At 43.5% G+C, this 20,468-nt stretch overlaps 1 protein-coding gene across 3 annotated transcripts in view; it reads left to right on the forward strand.

The window, feature by feature from the left end:
* ITGA9 (integrin subunit alpha 9) overlaps positions 1 to 20,468 on the forward strand; it is a 636,829-nt gene that overhangs the window by 126,309 nt on the left and 490,052 nt on the right. For all 3 annotated transcript variants that reach the window (XM_073678319.1, XM_073678318.1, XM_073678320.1), the window contains exons 4-5: positions 2,816 to 2,939; positions 16,920 to 16,987. In XM_073678319.1, coding sequence (XP_073534420.1) covers positions 2,816 to 2,939; positions 16,920 to 16,987 — 192 coding nt within the window. The remainder of the gene's footprint in view (positions 1 to 2,815; positions 2,940 to 16,919; positions 16,988 to 20,468) is intronic.

Here is a 20,468-nt window from a genome sequence, read left to right on the forward strand (position 1 = left end):
GTGTGTGTGCATAAAAGCTGAGTGAGTTTATGGGATTCAGACAGACTCTTGCATCTTTCATCCAGCCACTGACTTTTCTGGATTGTGAGTCATGGGAAAAGCAAAAGAATTGTCAGCGGATCTACGGGAAAAGGTAGTTGAACTGTATAACACAGGAAAGGGATACAAAAAGATATCCAAGGAATTGATAATGCCTGTTAGCAGAGTTCATACTGTGATTAACAAATGGAAAATCAGGGGCTCTGTAAAAACCAAACCACGGTCAGGTAGACCAACAAAAATTTCGGCCACAACTGCCAGGAAAATTGTTTGGGATGCAAAGAAAAACCCACAAATAACATCAGCTGAAATTCAGGACCCTCTGAAAACTAATAATGTGGCTGTTTCAAGATGCACAATAAGGAGGCACCAGAAAAATGGGCTGCATGGTCAAGTCACCAGAAGAAAGCCATTACTGTGTAAATGCCGCAAAGTATCTTGACTACAATACGCCAAACAGCACAGAGACAAGCCTCAAAACTTCTAGGACAAGGTAATTTGGAGTGATGAGACCAAAATTGAACTTTTTGGCCACAACCATAAACGTTACATTTGGGGAGAGGTCAACAAGGCCTATGATGAAAGGAACACCATTCCTACTGTAAAGCACGGAGGTGGATCGGTGATGTTTTGGGGATGTGTGAGCTACAAAGGCACAGGAAACTTGGTAAAAGTTGAAGGAAAGATGAATGCAGCACGTTATCAGCAAATACTGGAGGCAAATTTGCACTCATCAGCCCGGAAGCTGCGCATGGGACGTAATTGGACATTCCAACATGACAATGATCCAAAACACAAGGCCAAGTCGACCTGTCATTGGCTACAGCAGAACAAAGTGAAAGTTCTGGAGCGGCCATCTCTGTCTCCTGTGCCACTCTGAGGAGATCTCAAGTGCGCAGTTCATGCTAGACAGCCAAGGAATTTACAGGAACTGGAGGCTTTTTGCCAAGAAGAATGGGCAGCTTTACCATCTGAGAAATTAAAGAACCTCACCCACAGCTACCACAAAAGACTTCAAGCTATCATTGATGTTATAGGGGGCAATACACGGTATTAAGAACTGGGGTATGTGAACTTTTGATCAGGGTCATTTGGATGTTTTTGGCTGTTATTATAAGATTGAAAAAGAGAAAACACAGTAGTTTGACAATAAATGGCTTCATCCAACCAATAACCATGAGTGGAGAAAAAGTTTTTTGGTTGTCATTCATAGTCTCTGAAACAAGACCAAGAAAGCAAAAATTCTGCTGGGGTATGTAAACTTTTGAGCACAACTGTATATTACTTATACTGACTTACAGTTTTAGTCAGTTTGTATGAGGGACATACAGCAAAGTTTTTCTTGAGATTAACCCTTCTCTAATCATATGCTATTCATGGTGTATCCTTCTACCAGCCATGCTTTTGCTAAAAATGGACCTGCTTTGGAGGACACTGTACTTTATAGTGCAATGTTATGTTACCCTTGTGCGCCACCTGCCACTTTAATGACAGGTCCAGTAGTGTGGCTTGTTTCACAGTACGAGCTGACAAGATGAGAGCATAGCAGAAAAACACAAAACGAGAAGGACAATTTTGGGTGGTTTTTTACCGTCCTGCAGAAAATAGGCAGATTTACTATGGCCAGTATGCCAGAATTTTGACTATTGATCTCTATTTTACCACTATCATAAAGGCTTATAGTTGCAAAAGGCATGTAAAAACAAGGAACTTTGCAATTTATTTGTTATTAAAAATCCTCGATGTTCTCAAGAACAGAGGGCTTTTAACGTTGTTTACTGCTTGTTAGCAAGGTTAGTGGCCACCTCTGTAGTCTGTCAGACATGGCTGGTCTCCTAGGCAAGGAGCGCCGCGCCAACAAGCTCTGTCCAATAGAGCTAATAAGCTCTGCTCTGTAACTGGCCAGATTGCTGAATACAGTGTCCCTGTGTTCCTCCAATGCTGCTGAGGCAGCGAGAGGAAAAAGGTGGGATCAGCGGCTCTACCTTGGCACTGGTTCAAACTGTCAATCAATCAGGAGTGCAACACTCCCCAGTCCGCAGCCAGCAGGAAGTCAGAAGGCTGGGCCGCGGGGCACTCCTGAGGATTGATCATGAGAACAACCCTTTAACGTGCCAAAAATGGTGCAAATGACATGCACAACATTTATTTTTTTAGACACTTTTCAAGTGTCTATAAAAGGTGGCGTGACTATGTCGAGTGCTAAAATGTGTTTTTACTGCGATTAACATGCAACATCCAAAAGGTGCCATAAACATGGAAACAGTGTAATGTGCGCCTATTATGTGCCAGATCTATCACACAACATACACAGCTCTCATAGATTTCACATGTCTTCTCACTGCCTGGGCCAAGGTTATGCTGTCTACGTTCTAGGTGTAAACCTGCGCCTTAGTTGGTGTTGCCTTCCAGAGGTTGCTCTTCACAGATAGGTATGCAGTGTACCTCTCTATGAAGACCTTGTATACACCATACGTAAGTTTACTCCATTCTTCCAGAGTGTTCAGCATATTACTACCTAGATATAACATGCCGGAAGTCGTGTCAGTCCCCGCACCACAGGTGCAGCCCCCAGAATACTATTCCTTGGTAATGAATAGCATATTCCAGTGCTGTAATGACAGAAGTGAAGCTAGAATGACAGCTGTTCTTAGTTTAGATTCATCTGCGTCCTTCAGATGTGGAAGCTCCTACTGGCAGTGTGGATACCACTATGTTTGTTTTCCCTGGGGATCAGTCCTCGTCTTTATTAACTATATCTGTGATATCTATTTAGGCATGTGCTCATCGCTGGAAGAATATCTACTACGAAAGTGAGCTTATACTTCCATATGGTTCCTGCTTCATCCTCCCACCAAATCTACAGGCCACTGGGAAGAAGCTATTGCCGTGCTACGAGGGTGAGTGCCACCAGAGGTTTGTGAGGCATGATGTCAGCTGATCACGTCTATGGCTATACACATAGCTATTTTATAACACAAATTCCACAATTCATCAAGACTGGTGTTTTCCACGCCACTCCTGATGTACTGTACGCTGGAGTAATATGCGCCCAATTCATTAGGAGGCATTCTCCTGTTAGTGGATTTGGTGCATCTGTCAACTGCTATGCGCCACCACAAGACGCGTACTGCTGTCAGGGCGAAAGTACACTTCTAGCAGAGTTTACTCCTGTTTGTGGCATTAAATTATAAAGGTCTGCAGCCGCCAGACCTCTGCCCATGTTTCAGAAAATTGTCAGATCTGGCCGGAATTGGTGTAAAGATGGTAAAAGTTGCAAAATTTGTGTTCTGCAAACACTTTGTGACATTACAAGCAGTTTTACACCAGAAAACTGCTTGATTAATCAGAGATAAAGGTTTATATATTTTTCTGCAATGCCACATGACCAAACACCACGCTGCTGTCTAACAGCTGAGAGACATGCAGCCATGGTGACGCTAACATATCATTCGAGCACGGTGAAGATACTCTTAGCACCCAAGCGTGCGCGGATAACACCTTATCCGAGCATGCTTGCGCAACACTATTCCCCACCCCTGGGGTAGATGATAAATGTATTATTAGAGCGATGGTGTACATGCCTGACCACCTCTCCAATAGACAATGAATTGAGGGGTGTACAGCTGACTCCTGAGCACTACTGTTCCATTGGCATGGGGACTTGGGACTCCCATTCTTGTGATTGATAGAGGTGTTAGCAGTATGACCACCAGCCAACATACATACAACAGACATGTATCATCAATCCTGTGGCTAGGTAATACGTCTTGCTCATTTGGTAACCCCTTTAAGATATATTAATATTGCCACTAAATTTCCATTTTCAATCTACTGGATAGAACATGGCAGCATTTTATGCTATTTTGACAAATAGCTGTAGAATCTTCATGAAAAGAAGGTAATAGAAGTGTGAACAGAACCTAAATACCTTTTAATACCCTCAGTTTTTTGGGCTTTGTTAATGAGGCACATTGGAGCGTGCTTCTACAAAGCATTTCTCTACTTCTGCAGTTCGGTATTAGTATATGGTTGCCAGACATGAGCACAGTTCACTGTAGGAGGCTGTACAAGACGTATAACATTACATCACTCTTTGCTGTTTCTACACTGACACAGTATGTTGCTTCATGACTTCCATACTCCGTAGAATGAAATATATCCCTGATTAACACCAATGCCCATAGGATGCACTGGCTTTAAAGGCATTTCCACTCCATTAAATTCTTTACAGCAGTGAATGGCTTTATGCAATAAATAAAGTCGTGTGGTCATGAGACGAGAATTAGTCTGCGTTCTCATAGGTAGAAATTCTGCATAGAGGTACTTGTCAATTTTATAATAAAAGCATAGTACTGTGAAAAAATACAATAGCTAAAGCATATCATAGCAAAGCGTACCATCCATCCACACAAGTCCTGGATCCCACAGGGTTCACTGAAGCCATGAACCTGGTAGGTTTCTGCCTGTAACATATAACAGGGCGATCCGAGTTCATTTACACCGATTGATACGAACTATATGAGATCAAGGAATTGTTCATTTGATAGCTCGATCCTCATGTAGTTTGAATATTGGTAGCCGCTCACCCCGTTTTCATGGAGAGATGTTGACAACCATTTTATTTTCGTAGATTGTATAAGATATAATTTGCCAGCATTTGTCAGCTGATTGCGGCCATGCTTGATGGGCCGATGCTTGGTATCACCTGATTTTAGGCATTGTGAAGGGGCCTTAAAGAGGACCGGTCACAAGAAGTGCCCGTTATCACTCTTATTTTACTCCGGCTGCTCCCTTGAGTACTCTGGTTTTTGTTTAGCAATCCGCCATATAATTCCAGAGATTTAGGCCTTTTTATTTAGTGCAGATTTCATGGCCTTTAATAAGGGGGCACGACTCACAGGATTCTGGGGATGTGGGTTTGGACTGCTCTGCATTGCTATCCTGTGAGCACCACCCCCTTAGTAAAGATGGTAAAAATTACCACCAAATAACAAGGCCCGTGTTTCTGGAATATTATAGCCGATCTAAAAATGACCAAAGTAATCAGGACAGCAGTGTGAATAAAATAAGGGCAAAGTCTGGCCACATTTTCCTGGTGACGGATCCTCTTTAACTCCTTGCAGAAGCGGTCAGTTTTCTTACCTGTGTCAGGAATACCTCCAGGCCCGCCCTATAGAATATCACTAACCCATATGTAATGATGACCCTGGTATTGTATTCTCCTCATTTCATGCAGTATAATCTGATGGCCACACACTAACACCTGTACTATTTCTAGTTGTAATCATCCTCCCAAGCCGTGGAGCAGAGAAAGGACCGTTCATGCCACTTGTGACCAGGCTGTAATGGGAATATTCCCTGGTTACATTGTAAAGTCAGGCTAATTCCCCAGTCAGTGCAAACATACTGCGTCATTATTTATTCACCTGTGTTCTCCACATCTTTATTTTACTTCAAGCATAAAGCTGTATTCGTAGCATACACTGATCAGCCGCAGCATTAGAGGGGTTAGAAATGAGACATCAGTAAGAATAATCCTTCACATTGGCAGCCGGCTATACAGCCCGTATACCACAGGTGATGTCTGCCGCCAATCACTGGCCTCAGCTGCCTCGGGTTTCATACTGCTTAGACCAGTGATTGACGGCACTCATCACGTGTGGTATACGGCCTGTGACTTCTACAGCCAGTGCCAACAGTATACTGGGTAAGTATTATTTATTGTGTTCGTGCTACTGTTGCCTGTTTTTGCATTTTACCTTTCTTGGACAATCCTGGTAAACCATTGACATGTCAAGTGAATAACACAGAATACCTTGTGCAAAGGCCCCCATCAGGAGGTGGGATATTTTATGCAACATGTGAACGGTTGATGTGTTGGGAGCAGGGCGATTGGATAAATTGTAAATCTGAATGACTGACAAGAGCCAGTATGTGGCTAGACTACAGGGTCACACCATTCCCCAAAATGGCAAGACTTATTGAAGGTTGCCAATAAAGGTGGTCCAAGGAAGGGCAATGCAAGAGGGTGATGGATGCCCGCTGATGAGAGTCTCATCCCACATAAGAGCTATTGTAGTGCAAATTGTTGGAAAAGTTAATGGTGTCTATTATAGAAAGTGTCAGAAAACGCTGTGGATCATAGATGCTGAGTATATCACTAGTTAGCTGCAGACCGATCACAGGACTCATGATGACCCCTGGCTACTGCCAGAAGCACCTACAATGGGCACTGACCCTGAAAGAGTGGAAGAAGGTAGTTTAGTGGTTTTACATCATTGATGCCCAGGAGTTTGTGTATCACTTACCAGGAAGAACACTATATGAAGAGACGATAAGCCGCCAGAGGCAGTGGCATGCCGGCAGCAGGATTATGCTAGAAAACGATGGCTCCTGGCATTCATATGGATGTACATTGAATAGGATGATACTGAAGGACACACAGGAATGGTTTGAGAATCATGAAAAGTGGTCAGGGTGGCTGCTTAGCCTCCAGATTTGTCAGATCTCAATCCTCTTGAGCATTTGTGGGATGTGTTAAAAAAGCAAGTCGAATCCATGGACGCCCCTTAATTGTGCTGCTGCTAGCATCTTAGTGCCAGATACCACGGGACACCTTGAGAAGTCTGGTGGAGTTCATGCTTGTTCTGGTAAGAGCTGTATTAGTGGAAGGTTGGGGATTTGCCTAATATGTTTTAATGTTATGGTTGATCTATATACAGGTATATTTCACAATTAAGGTATACTTACATATAGCAAAAAAAACACTGTGTGAAAACACCATGTGTAAAAATAGATTTAAAGGGTTGTTCCATGTTGTATAATATTCCTGATCATTGGTGATCTGACTTCTGAGACCCTTTTCAAGCTGCATGTGGAGAATTATGGCACAGCTCAGTTCAATTGAATGGGCCTGTTTAGTATTTCCTGAATGTGGTGGCTTAGGAGCATCATTGTACATGTCAGTAACGAATTTCAGTACTACTTAAAGGGGTTGTATAGGACTTATACAGTACATTGATGAACTATCCTTAGCATAGGTTATCAGTATCAGATCAAGGAAGGGTCCAGTTTCCCCTCAACTCAGGTTGTATTGAAGTGAATGGGATCTGAGCTGCCCTACCTGAGAACAGCCCCCACACAGTGTATGGAGCCATGATATTGCTGCTCTACATCCCGTATACATCTGGCAGCACTGAGAGTGGCAAACAGCAGGGGTCACACCACTAATGATCTGAAATTGATGACCAGGATAGTTCATCAACATGAGTCTTGGACAGCCCCTTCAGTGATGTGTAGGTGATCCATCAGTAAATGGTGACATATTCTAGTGTTATGCCATCACTTACTAAAGCGGAGAACCTCCTTAAAGTGAAACTACAGGAAATATTTTGTTTTCCCCTCACCCATGACAGCACACCTTGAGAGAGGGATCTGCCCTACCAAGGACAGGAAACCGTCTGAAATAAAAGGGCGGTACCTCTCCCTCGCTTCAGTGGGTTTCCTGTCCTTGATGGGAAACTGTCTGAAGAAAGGTGTCCATACTTACCTGGGCCTGTTCCGGTGTGGAAGAGCGGGCACCAGCCTGTGCACCGGGTTCCGTGTTCCAGAAGCGCTTTCCGCGGTTCCCTGGAGCCGTGTCCGAGCGTGCGCAGGCGTTGAGGAGGGCTCTGGCTCCCTGCAGACCGCTGCGCTGTCCTCTCCCTGCCGCAGGCTCCTGGCTGGTCGCACGCCGGGAGCGGCGACTTCCGGGTGTGACGCGCCTGACGTCACGGCGCGGTGCACGCTGGGAGAAGCGTGCCCAATGACGTCGGAGGGCGGCACCCGGATCCAAGATGGCGGCGCCCTGTAAGCGCTTGCCGGCCGGCTTTTTTCAAACATCGGCCGGTGGGTGCCAGGAGGGGGGAGGACACAAGAACCGGAGGAGGTTCCAGATGTGCCCTATTTATGGTGGGGGGGTTGTACTGGTCAAACGCTGCCTATACTCTTGTGGTGTAGCAGCTATGGCAGACCAGGACAGCCAGGAGCAGCAGCAGCTGACCCCTCCATCTCATCAACGCCAGCGGAAGAAGCAGTCGGACACCTCTCAAACGGACGGCCGCTCCAGCAACCGCAGCGGCAGCAGGAGAAGCAAGGTGTCGGACGCTTCAGGGCCATCCAGAAGGGATTCATCTTATGTCTCGCCACAGCCTCCAAATCCGGTACCCTTTTGTGACTTCAGGGGTGAGTGATCTTCGTGAATGTCACTTAATAGTAATGGAAAGTTATTATGTGCTTCATTCCTTAGGAACCTAAGAAGAGTAGCGCCAAACAGACGCACAGGGTTTGCGCCTTATGCCAGGCCCCCCTTTCCATAGATTGGCAGAAACAGCTTTGTGCTAGCTGCACCCCAGATTTTGCTTCTAATTTGAGGTCCGTAATCCGTTCAGAGGTTCAGGATTCCCTGAAAGGCTTACTAAAGGGGAAAAAGCGAACCCATAAGGATATCTCCTCCGACTATGATTTATCCTTCTAGTCAGAGCATCTTTGCCTCAGTGATTCAGCATCCTCCTCTTCATCAGACAGTGGTAGGCCCTGTTTCCCTATTGAGGATACTGACAAGTTGGTCAGAGCGGTCAGATGTACCATGGGGTTGAGGGAGGAAAAGGCAGCCAGGTCCCTGGAAGACATTATGTTCGCAGGCCTGGAGGAAAAAAAGAGACGCTCCTTTCCAGTGAATCCTAAAATTCAGACCCTTATAGACCGGGAATGGAGGAAGCCGGAGAAATCAGGAGTGTTGCCCTCATCCTCTAAAAGGAGGTACCCCTTCTGGGATAGTGTCTATGGGTCCTGAGATAAAATTCCTAAAGTTGACGGGTCTGTCGCCCGATCATCCAAAAGATCGTCCCTACCCCTGGAATATTCGGGCAGTCTAAAGGATGCTCTGGATAAGAAGGCGGATTCCATCCTGCGTCACACCTGGGAAGCAGCGCCAGGGGGCCTGAAGCCAGCGGTAGCAGGCACTTGTGTCGCTAGGTCACTCATGGTGTGGCTTCAGCAATTAGGAGACCAGCTCAAGGATAAAAAGATTTCCAGAGATAAAATCCTCTCCAATCTGCCTTTGCTACAAGCAGCGTCCGCTTTTCTGGCCGACTCCTAAGCGGATTCGCTGACAGGTCTGCAAATTTGTCTACTGCTGCCAGACGAGCCCTGTGGCTCAAGGGTTGCCCAGGAGACCTACAATCTAAACATAAACTATGTTCCCTTCCTTGTGATGGTAAACGCTTGTTTGGCCAAAAGCTGGACGAGCTTTTGGAGAAGGCTGGCGACAGGAAGAGAGGTTTCCCAGGGTTCATGGGGGACACAAAAAGGTCCTATTTTCGGAGGAAGAGATTTAACCGGGGTCGCCCTCCGGGAGAAAGGAAAAGATGGGAGCCCAGAGCTAAAAAGGACTCTGGTTACATGTTTGGAGGACCATCCTCCAGTACCAAAAAATCTCCCCAATGACGCGAGGCTAGAGGTCAGGGGAAGGCTTTCCCATTTTATCCCAGCTTGGGAAGCCATCACTTCAAATCCCTGGGTGTTGAGTATCATAAAGAACGGCCTAAAGATACGCTTCAGTCAGGTCCCTCACCGAACCTTCATGATCACCTCCAGGAGGAAGTCCAGGGAGGAGCAGATGGCCCTAGAATCAGAAGTGTTAGATTTAGTCAACAAGCAGGTCCTTCACGAAGTTCCAGATTCACAATGGGGACGGGGTTTTTATTCCCCCCTGTTCGTGATAAAAAAACAAATGGGTCCTTAAGGACCATTATCAACCTCAAAAGTCTAAATCAGCTGATAGAGAACCAGACTTTCAAGATGGAATCAGTGAACTCTGCAGTAAAACTCCTACACCACAATTGTTTCATGGCAGTTATCGACCTAAAAGATGCCTACTATCACATCCCAATCCATCCAGACTACCAGAAGTACCTAAGGGTAGCCCTGTTCATCCAAGGGGAATTGAGACATTTCCAATTTACTGCCCTACCTTTTGGACTCTCGATAGCACCGAGAGTGTTTACAAAGGTTATAGCGGAGGTGACAGCTTTTCTCCGAATCAAAAACGTGGTGATTGTTCCCTACTTGGACGACTTTCTGATATTAGGGAAACCGGAGGACCACTGTTCCTCTCAACTTTTAGAGGTCAGCACAGCTTTACATCAGCTAGGGTGGTTGATAAATATTCAAAAATCAAAACTATCCCCCTCAAGGACTCAGATCTTTCTGGGCTTGACCCTAGATTCCCAACTCCAATGCTGCTTCCTCCCGGAAGACAAGGTTTGCAAAATAATCAGCCTGGTCTCAAGGGCCATAAAGTCTCCCGTGATGTCCTTGAGAGGAGCAATGTCCCTACTAGGCTCCATGACTTCCTGTCTCACGGCAGTCAAATGGGCCAAGAGTCATATGAGGCTTCTTCAGTGGGAGGCAAAAATCCTTCAATGGACATTTAGAAAAAAGACTATCTCTTTCTTTGGAGACAGTAAACTCCCTCTCCTGGTGGACAAATAGGGAGAATCTGACCTCAGGCTTACAGTGATCCAGACCAGTCGACCATACAATTACAACAGATGCAAGTGGCTCCGGCTGGGGGGGGTCATCTAGCAGATCTCTCAGTTCAGGGGCACTGGCTACGTCACAAAATAGAGGCATCATCAAACCTAAAAGAGCTTTTGGCAGTGGAGAAATCCCTGATAGGCTTCCTTCCCCACATACAGGGTCGCCATGTCCAGATCAGGTCCGACAATCGGACGACAGTAGCTTATATAAATCACCAGGGAGGAACAAGATCTTGCTCCCTTATGGTAGTGGCAAACAGAATCCTGCATCTAGCAGAACAGCATCTCCCATCCCTCAGTGCTCTTTACATCCGGGGGGTAGAAAATTCAAGGGCATATTTCCTCAGTCGCCATACTTTAAGACAAGGGGAGTGGGCTCTAAACCCGATAGTCTTCCAACAGATTATCCAGCTATGGGGGTCACCGGACATAGATTTGTTCGCCACCAGGGTGAACAGGAAGATGGAGAGATTCTGTTCACTAAATCCAACAGAGAATCCCTATGCTGTGGACGCTCTCCAGATACCCTGGAAGTTCGGAAAGGCCTACGCGTTTCCACCGATTGTAATGACCCCGGCAGTTGTGAGGAAAATTCGGGAGGAGGGGGCGAGGATAATTCTGATAGCCCCCTTTTGGCCAAAAAGACCCTGGTTCTCCCTGCTTCGCCTAATGTCGATCTCGGATCCCTGGGTCCTGCCGGACAGGCCGGACCTTCTCATCCAGGGGCCGATATTCCATGCACAAGCCAAAGGTTTCCATCTGGCGGCTTGGAATTTGAGAGGTTGTTACTGAGCAATAGGGGGTTTTCACCAGGCCTAGTTTCCACCCTATTGGGTAGTAGGAAGCCCATAACAACTAAGATTTATTCCAGAATCTGGGGAAAATTCCTGGATTTTATAGACTCCCCATTGTCGGATAAACCTCCAATTAAAGATGTCCTAGAATTTTTACAAAAGGGACGTGACCTGGGGTTAGCTACGGGAACACTTAAAGTTCAGGTGTCCGCCCTAGGGGCGCTCTATAGTTGTAACCTGGCGGGGAACAGATGGGTCTCTAGATTCATTAAATCCTGTTCCAAAGCTAAGCCAGTTCGGGCTCTCAGAGTTCCTCCCTGGGACCTGAATTTGGTTTTAAACGCTTTCTCTGGTGACCCTCTGCAGGTTATCTCTCTCACCCTCAAAACCATTCTCTTTGTGGCCCTAACGTCGGCCCGTAGGGTGAGTGACCTGCAGGCCCTTTCTGTTGATCCCCCATACACCCAAATTCATGAGGACCGGGTCGTCCTGCGTACGGATCCGGCATACCTTCCGAAAATAGTATCCAGATTCCATTGTAATCAGGAGATTGTGCTTCCCTCTTTCTGCAGTAACCCTAAAAACCCTGGTGAGGTTAGGTTCCACAATCTAGATGTTAGAAGGGCATTACTACAGTACATAGACATGACTAGTCAGTGGAGGAAGGACAAGTCCTTGTTTCTGGCCTTTCAGGGGAGTAGGAAAGGTCACGGGATATCAAAGGGAACTATTTCTAGGTGGCTTAGGGAGGCCATTTGTCTAGCTTATACATCTACAGGTGTTCCGGCATGGGACGGTATTAAAGCTCATTCCACCAAAGCTGTAGCAACCTCCTGGGCAGAGAGAGCAGACGTCTCGATTGAACAGATATATAAAGCTGCTACTTGGTCTGCACCATCCACCTTCTACAAGCACTATCGGTTGGATCTATCCTCCTCTGACCTTACATTTGGGAGAAGGGTACTTCAGGCGGTGGTCCCTCCCTAGGGTGCTCATATTCTCCAAAATTCTCTCAAGGTGTGCTGTCATGGGTGAGTCGAAAACACCAAGGTTACTTACCGGTAGCCGTTTTTTCCTGAACCCATGACAGCACCCGTAGTTTTCCCCCCTGTCTTTCTCACGCCCTGGTGAAGCACTTTACATTTTGGGTGATTATATATATATATATATATATATATATATACATATATATATATATTGTAGGTGTTGGTTATGTGTCTAACCTTTTCTGGAGGTCCTCTCAATACTCTGTAATCCAACTGAAGCGAGGGAGAGGTACCGCCATTTTATTACTGATGGTTTCCTGTCCTTTGTGGGGCGGATCCCTCTCTGAAGGTGTGCTGTCATGGGTTCAGGAAAAACCGGCTACCGGTAAGTAACCTTGGTGTTTTGTTGGCATAGTCCTGTTTCTTATGTTAAACGTTTTTTCCTATAGGGTAAATTAAATGCAACCTAATATTTCTCTTTATTATTACTCTTAAAAGAGGACTTGTCATCTGCCATAAATATGACATGGTTATAATGTAAAAGCCGAAAGCCAGATTCAGTAAGTTCTCCTGAATCTGGCAATGTTTTGCCTTTGTTCCGGAGATAAGGGCCCCTTCTTCTCTGCATGTAAATATAACCTTTTTAGCCAAGTGGGCATGGTTCTCTTCTTTTTTTGAGGGCCACACCCAGTTGTCTAAAAAGACTATATCTATATCCAGAGGTGGCAATATCTGAGGAACGGAGTGATGCAGGAACAATACAGCCAATTTTACACCAGGTAACAAATTACACCCTTCTGGTAAGTGACAAGTCTTGTTTAAGGAGTACTTTATGCTCAGTTCACCAGATTACTCCAAAATACAATTGTTTCGTCTGTCAGAGGCCACATGCTGAAAAAGGCTACCTTGGCACAAGCCACTCCATCTAGCAGATTCCAGAGAAACCCAGACATTCACCCTTTGACCCCCTTACAGGGATCTGGTTTTACAACAAGGTCCAGTGGATTGCTTCCATGGAAGGGCTGCCATCTGGAAGTGTGAACAAAGGGCAGAAAGAGTCGCCGAGCAGGGTCAAAGCCGAGAAGTCACATCAAGGACAATATCAGGAGACAAGCGGGTAGTCAAAATACAAGCCGGAATCAGAACACGAGAAATACAAAACAGACCACAGGAGCCAAGCCTGAGAGCCTAGTACTAGTTAAATACACTATTAACCGACAGCTAGAGACCTTCTGCTGGGGTTTATATAGAAGGGAGTCCTGCCCATGGCTCCCAGCAGAGAGCTAATTACCTACCAGCTCACTGCAGCAAAACACAAGTGAATAGATAACAAGGGAGAAACTAGTCTCAGCAATTTGAAACCTAAACACCCAAACACTGCTGGCGAAGTTGGCTCTGCTGGTTTTCCTCACTCAAGTCTAGTTGTGTTCTATATTATAGAAGTGCTGGTGTGACGTACACTGTTTTGCTTGCCATGCCACCAGTACTTAAAGAGATTTCTTGCTTTGGACAATCACAGCATTCAGCTGTACTGTGATGAAGCCCGGCAGAAAATGTGCAGCTTCCCTGCAACATTGGGGAAATCAGTGGGTTGTCTGTGTACTGGACTGGAAAAGTCCTCCAGGGAGGATAAGGATCCAGAACAGAGGGCTTCACAATGTCAGAGTAGACTTTTAAAATTCAGTATTTTGTAATGGGTTTTTCAACTAGGAGAACCCCTGTTGTTTTTTCAGGGTGGGTGGGGGATAGGTGGGAGGGTTGTGAGGGAGTATGACTGAAGGAAGTCTGAACAGGGTTTGTTTGTTTTATGCTACCACTAATACACACTGTAGGTCTGCACAGGAGCTGTAGAAACAAAGCAATAGGATTTTCTTAATCGGGCCCTATTGCTTCAATTTAGATAACATTTGAATGATTACTAAACTTGCAAACATTTTTTTTAACATGTTACAACCCCTTTTAGTAATGTTGAACTGTGCTGGTCCTGGCCCAGACCCCCATAATAACTCAATCCAAGGAGAAGAAGCCCTTAGATTATCCTTGAGCATGAGGAGAGTGGTATACAGATCATTTTGATGGAAACCACTCTGCCAACACTTGAGGACAGGCTCATTGCTTCTGCGCATTGGTTTGAACGATCATTGGGGTCTCAGAATCGAAACTCCACTACTAAATCAACACTACTAAACAGAGATTTAATTTAATTCACTCCAAACATTTATCATTAAGGCTATGTGCCCACGTTGCATTTATGAAGCAGAAAATTTCTGCTGCATAAATGCAAGTCCTCTCCCGGAAAAGCGCATGCGGAATTCCGCACGCGTTTATCGCGCATTTTTTTGCGCGTTTATCACGCGTTTTCCACATGCGGAATTGCCTTGCGTTTTTTATGCATTGGACAAAGGCAATTCCGCTTGCGGAAACGCAAAATTAAATGACATGCTGCGGATTTTTGAACGCGGCATAAACGTTGCGGAAAAATCCGCAGCATGTGCATAGAACTTGCGGAATCCCATTGGGGACCATGGGGTGCGGATATACATGCGTTTTTCAAGCGTTTACGCTGCGGAAATTCCGCAGCATATACGCTTGAAAAATGCTACGTGGGCACACAGCCTTATACTACACACAGATTCCAGGAATCTGTCAGTATGATCAACCCTCCTAAACTGTCCATATGGGCATGCAGGTTATAGGAAGCTGAACAAAATTATAAATGAAAAAGAAAAGGGAAATCCACCGGCACATCCAATAGGAAATTATTAAAAATTGTTCTTTATTGAAGAAAAAACTAAACATGCTAAAAATGAAACCACAGAAACCTAAAATAAATAAAATTCTACATTGATATCTGCGATCCGATCTCTTATTCCAGAGAAATTCATGTTTTTCTTATATTTAAATGACACTGACCTGCATGAGAATCTGCCTCCAGAGGTTATTTTACATGAAAGGAGCGTTACCAGTGTGAGATATGTAACTAACACAGAACAGAAGTATAGTAGATGGATAACCCTGCTCTCTGAGCATAGTGAGTGTAAAATCAAAGTTAAAGAAATAATAGTGCTTAAAATATCTCACCTGGTGGAGTTGTGCAGATGGAGCACAACTCCATGTAATCTGAAATTAACAAAGGGTGTAGCTGACCTCGTGTGCTGTGGGAAATCCTCCAGGATAGATTCCAACAGAGAGCGATTGGAAGTGAGGGATCAAGGTGACGGGTGCTCTCATACAATTGTAAAAGATGTCAAGGGTAAATGGAAAACTAGAAATAGAATAAAAACGGGATACATTTTTTTTTAATTAAAACCACAAAGTGTTTTGGTTGCAAACAGCCTTCCTCAGGTGTCACAAAACAGTAGAACTGAACTTTGGCTCCTTACAAACATTTTAGCAGCTGCAGCTCTCACAGCTCTGCTGTATTACACCCTGTCTGCCTGTGAGATGGAAGCTGAAGCTGAGAGGAACCTGCAGATGTGTCGGGTATAATCACACACAGCTCTGCAGTGAGATCAAGAGAGCAGAGAGCGGCCATTACATGTCTCACACTGGGAACTCTCCCTTTCATTTACAATAAGCTCTGCAGACAGTTTCTCATACAGATCAGTGTTCGACCCATAGTCCTGAACAGTTCTTTTAAATATAAGAAAAATGTGGATTTCTCAGGAATAAATCGGATCGCAGATATCAAGGTATAATTTTATTCCGCTTCCTACATGCCCATATAGATTTCTTAGGAGGGTTGAAAATGGAATACAGAATCATAAAGTATATAAAAGACTAGGGACAATATATTGGTCAGGTATGCCCTGCAGTTTTATTTCCACAGGCCTTTAGTCTTTTAATACTAAATTAGCCAACCCATATACATGTTTAATTTATGTCATATTGCATAATGTGTTTCCGCACAGAACTATTTGCTTTGTATATATGTGTATGTATGTATATATATATATATATATATATATATGTGTGTGTGTGTTTTTACATAAAATCATGAATTCCTTGATAATTCCTTAATAATGAAAGAGGCTTATTTGGATACAGGAGTATGAAGAATAAAAGCTTATTAACAAGCTGCGCTTATAGAAGTGTGAAGCATTACTGTACAAATAGGAGCCCTGCCAGGGGCTGAATAATAACAAATGTAAATCTATGGGCCGTCACAACTAAATCCATCTTCAATTTATTTGACTTATCCTTTCCTGCTAGAATTAGCTTTAGATGTATATTTTACCAAGATCCCGCAGTTATACAGTTCCTTCTGCCATTAATGTGATAATCTCTCAACTTAGAAGTCAGTGTGGCCGGGAAGCATATAGCTGATGTGGAATGCAGTCGTTTTCAGGCCTACATACTTGCGGCTCAGTCATTTCCCAAACTGGCTGGGGTTTTGGCTTTTGTGGTTGGGTGGTACATGTGGTAAGATATACTGTGTGTAACAATGTTAGGCCTCACACAGCCGACGCTAACTGTACCGGCTTCTTTCACTACATTGTCATTTATATCCTTTGCAGAATACAAGAAGAAATATGGTGAGGAACACGGCTCATGCCAAGCCGGGATTGCTGGATCTTTCATGGAGGTCGGTAACGTTCTTTACATGAAATGTTCCATTGTTAATGTTTTTAATTGATCATTTTTTAGGAGGGGCATAAAAGGTGTTTGAGAGTTGTCCAAATATTTAGTTGAATTTGTTTTATGAGGAAGCACAAAAACTCTTTTAAGACGTGCGTTTTAGACTAAAAGTAGTTTGTTAATCAACTCATGACTTTATTACAGAATCTGCTACGTTAACCCATTACCTTTCCCGTAATTATCCTTTGAGAATGGAAATGTTGAAATCTAGTGTTTAGCTGGAGAATGTTTATAATTTTCTAAGTCAATGAAGTGTCCTCCCTGTCTTAATGAAAGCCAGGCCTAAAAAGGAGGCCTGCACGCTCCTTCCATGATCACAGCTGCTGTTTTAGTGGGTATAGGATTTCCACGAACATAGCCAAAGCTGAAATGTTGCAGTGAAATCCTAACCCCTTTAATCACTCGTTTCACTCCTCACCCTCTTGTGCTTGCTAAGAATGGCTGGATTAGAAAGCAAAAGTAGCTGTAATATTTTTGGCTCTTCTGTTCTGGACGGAAAACCTCATTATACAAAAATAGAGATATTATTGACTGAATTCATTATGCAGAATGTAACTGGATGTTTTCTTTTTAAGATTTGCACTCTTGTATTCCTCAACCCCTGCTTCGTTTGTAGTGCTTTAGTTTTATTTCTGATCTATTCCTTTGATCTATTTTTAATGATTTATGTTGTGCAGTCTGATGATAATTCTGATAGGCAACTCTTATGTTCTAATATGTTTATAATGACTTAAAGGTGTTTCTCACTCTTAGAAAAGTAGACCCCAAACATTGCCTATCACATAAAAAAACAAAATGAGATGGTTCTCACCCGCCCCGGTCCAGCACTGGCTCTCCACCATTGTTCTGGTGTCAGTGTTTTAGCTGGAGCAGTGACTTCACATCCATAGCTTACATCACCACTGATTTCACAGCAACAATTGTGGACTTTCCTAAAAGTGGAAACCCTCCTGAAGGTGGCCATGTAATTTAGACAATTATTCTTCTGCGGTAGCTATAATTCTTGACACATGCTCAGCTTGGCCTAGTTACATGTGTTTTCACATTGGCCATAGCAGACAAATAGGAGGTAAGCCCAGTGGCATAGCCCTGGTGTAAAATTCTCACAGGTGCAAAAAAATTCAAATGAAAAAAGGGAAGTACTACTTTCTATTTTCTCTTTTGAAATTTTGCACCTATGAGAAGTGTTATTTCTCATTCTGTGCACATGCCCCGGACTCCTGGCTGCGTAACATTGATCTCTGGGCAAACGACACTTTGATACCAGTACAGTTGGATCTCTTGGTAAAGCAATAATGTCCATGCCCCACGACCCTATCATGGCTGTCCTGAGGAAGAAGTTTGTACACTTCGAAACGCGTTGACTAAATAAACCACTTATGCTCGGATTGGCATCCCTCATCCTTTCTACATGGCAGCGGAGAATTAAACCCATTTGTATCTCCTTTACTGCACTAGTGGAGTCTAAGCAGTCCTAATGTGGTCATCAAAATTCACATATATATAAACCATGCAGTAAGCCAATAAAACATTTTCTTTAGACATTATTAAAATGCCAATAGGTGCAGACACCAACTAAAATAACATTGAGATCAAAATGTACCTTAAAATAGCCAAGCAAGGAGAACAACAAAAATATAGAGATCGATCTCATTGCAGTTTCACCTAGACTTTGCTCTGTATGGACTGCTTGGTTCCATATGTGAAGCGCGGAGGGCTGCAGATTCTATGACATTAGTTGGGGCTTGAGAAAAATGTAACAAATTTTAATAGTCATAATAATACCCCTTATTAAATTTATTGCATTTTTATCTGGATATGCAGCAAAAATGCAGATTTATTCTTGCTCCGCAGACGTAGAGATTTTATATTTAATCACAGATTCTGATGCAAATTATATTAAATCTGTCAGCCGGTGGGTGGTCTGCCCCTCAAGCTGGTTGCTGTACACTTTTCTGAAAAGCGCTAAAAGTGTCATAAAAATTAAAAAAAGTTGTACATTCTTTCATAAAACAGATGTGTATGTGGAAATTGCTTATAGTTGATCTGTCACCAGATTTCCCATTACAAACTGCATACATTTTTCAATAGATCTCCTAGACCTGATGAGACTGGTGCAGTTACTTTGATAATTTTAGTGAAAATTTCCCTGCCTAATTTTGAAATGAGCACTTTTATTGTAGGATTATATAACCATTCAGACATGGTAAGTCTGACACTATAAACAATATATGCAGTTTATAGTGTCAAATTTGGTAATGTATCCACTTTATTGAATCTCGCCCTTTAAGTATCCAGCCTGCACAGAGGTCTTTCACATCTTATATTATATGGCTGTATAAGGAGATATGGATATGTCATATATAAGTGATTCCTAATTCCTAGCTGTATTTATGCACATCGGCCACACTGAACCACCTGTTACTTGTATTCTAGACAATACACAAGCTGCATTTTCCTTTGGTAGAGTGTCAGCTTTACAGAGGCAGGGACTTCCTTCCTAGATATTTGTGACTTGCACTTTTTATTATTAGAAAAGGACATTAAAGAGGTTAAAGGGGTTCACCAGTGAAAACTAGTTCTCATCTATTCACAGGATAGGTGATAACTTTCGGATTGATGGATGCTGGACCAGCACCGATCGGCATAATGGGGAATTTCTATCTTTGACTGGTCACTTTTATTTCTATTACAAAATGGGGTGACAGGTTGGACATCAGACTGCTGCTACATTCTTTCTCTACGGGGATGCCAAAAAATAGGGAATGAATTGAGCAGTAATTAGTCATGCATTCTAATATCCTATGGATAAATGATAACTTGTTTTCACCCCTTTTAGCTTCATTAACTGCAGCACCATGGTGTCGTTTCCGTTAACTGGACGAAGGTTACTGTATATTCACATTCTAGTAGTTTATTCTGTTTCAGGGTCTGTTTTGGGATCACATTCATTAAAATGGGGACAGAAATATCCTAAAATTTCTTCCATTTGACTGGCGTCCAGCTGAAATATATTCTTTAGCAGGATCAAAAGCCATCGTCTGCACAACTTCTTTTGTCCTGCCTAAAAAACTGGTAGCAAATGGATCTTTTTGTTAACATCTGTGGGATGTCTTTGGGAAACGCATGATACTGGATGGTCATCTTTTATGATCTGTTTCCCACCTGTTGTGAACATTACAGATGTGAAGTGGAAACCAAAGTGTGCATTTGCTTTTATCCATTTGTAACAGATTTTTTTAATACTACGTCTGTTACAAACGGATGACAACTGGACATATGAACAGAGCTCAAATTAGCTGAAATCTAATAATTAGGAATTATTTCTGCTACTGATAATAATGGTTGCATTCATTGCTTTGTTTGTTGCCTTCTTCGGCCATCAGCTTTCACATTTTGCCATCAACTTTCACTAAAAGCATCATCCC

The sequence above is a fragment of the Phyllobates terribilis genome, unplaced genomic scaffold (assembly GCF_046119375.1).
Source record: "Phyllobates terribilis strain yellow unplaced genomic scaffold, ASM4611937v1 Scaffold_4__5_contigs__length_816908805, whole genome shotgun sequence".
NCBI lineage: Eukaryota > Metazoa > Chordata > Amphibia > Anura > Dendrobatidae > Phyllobates > Phyllobates terribilis.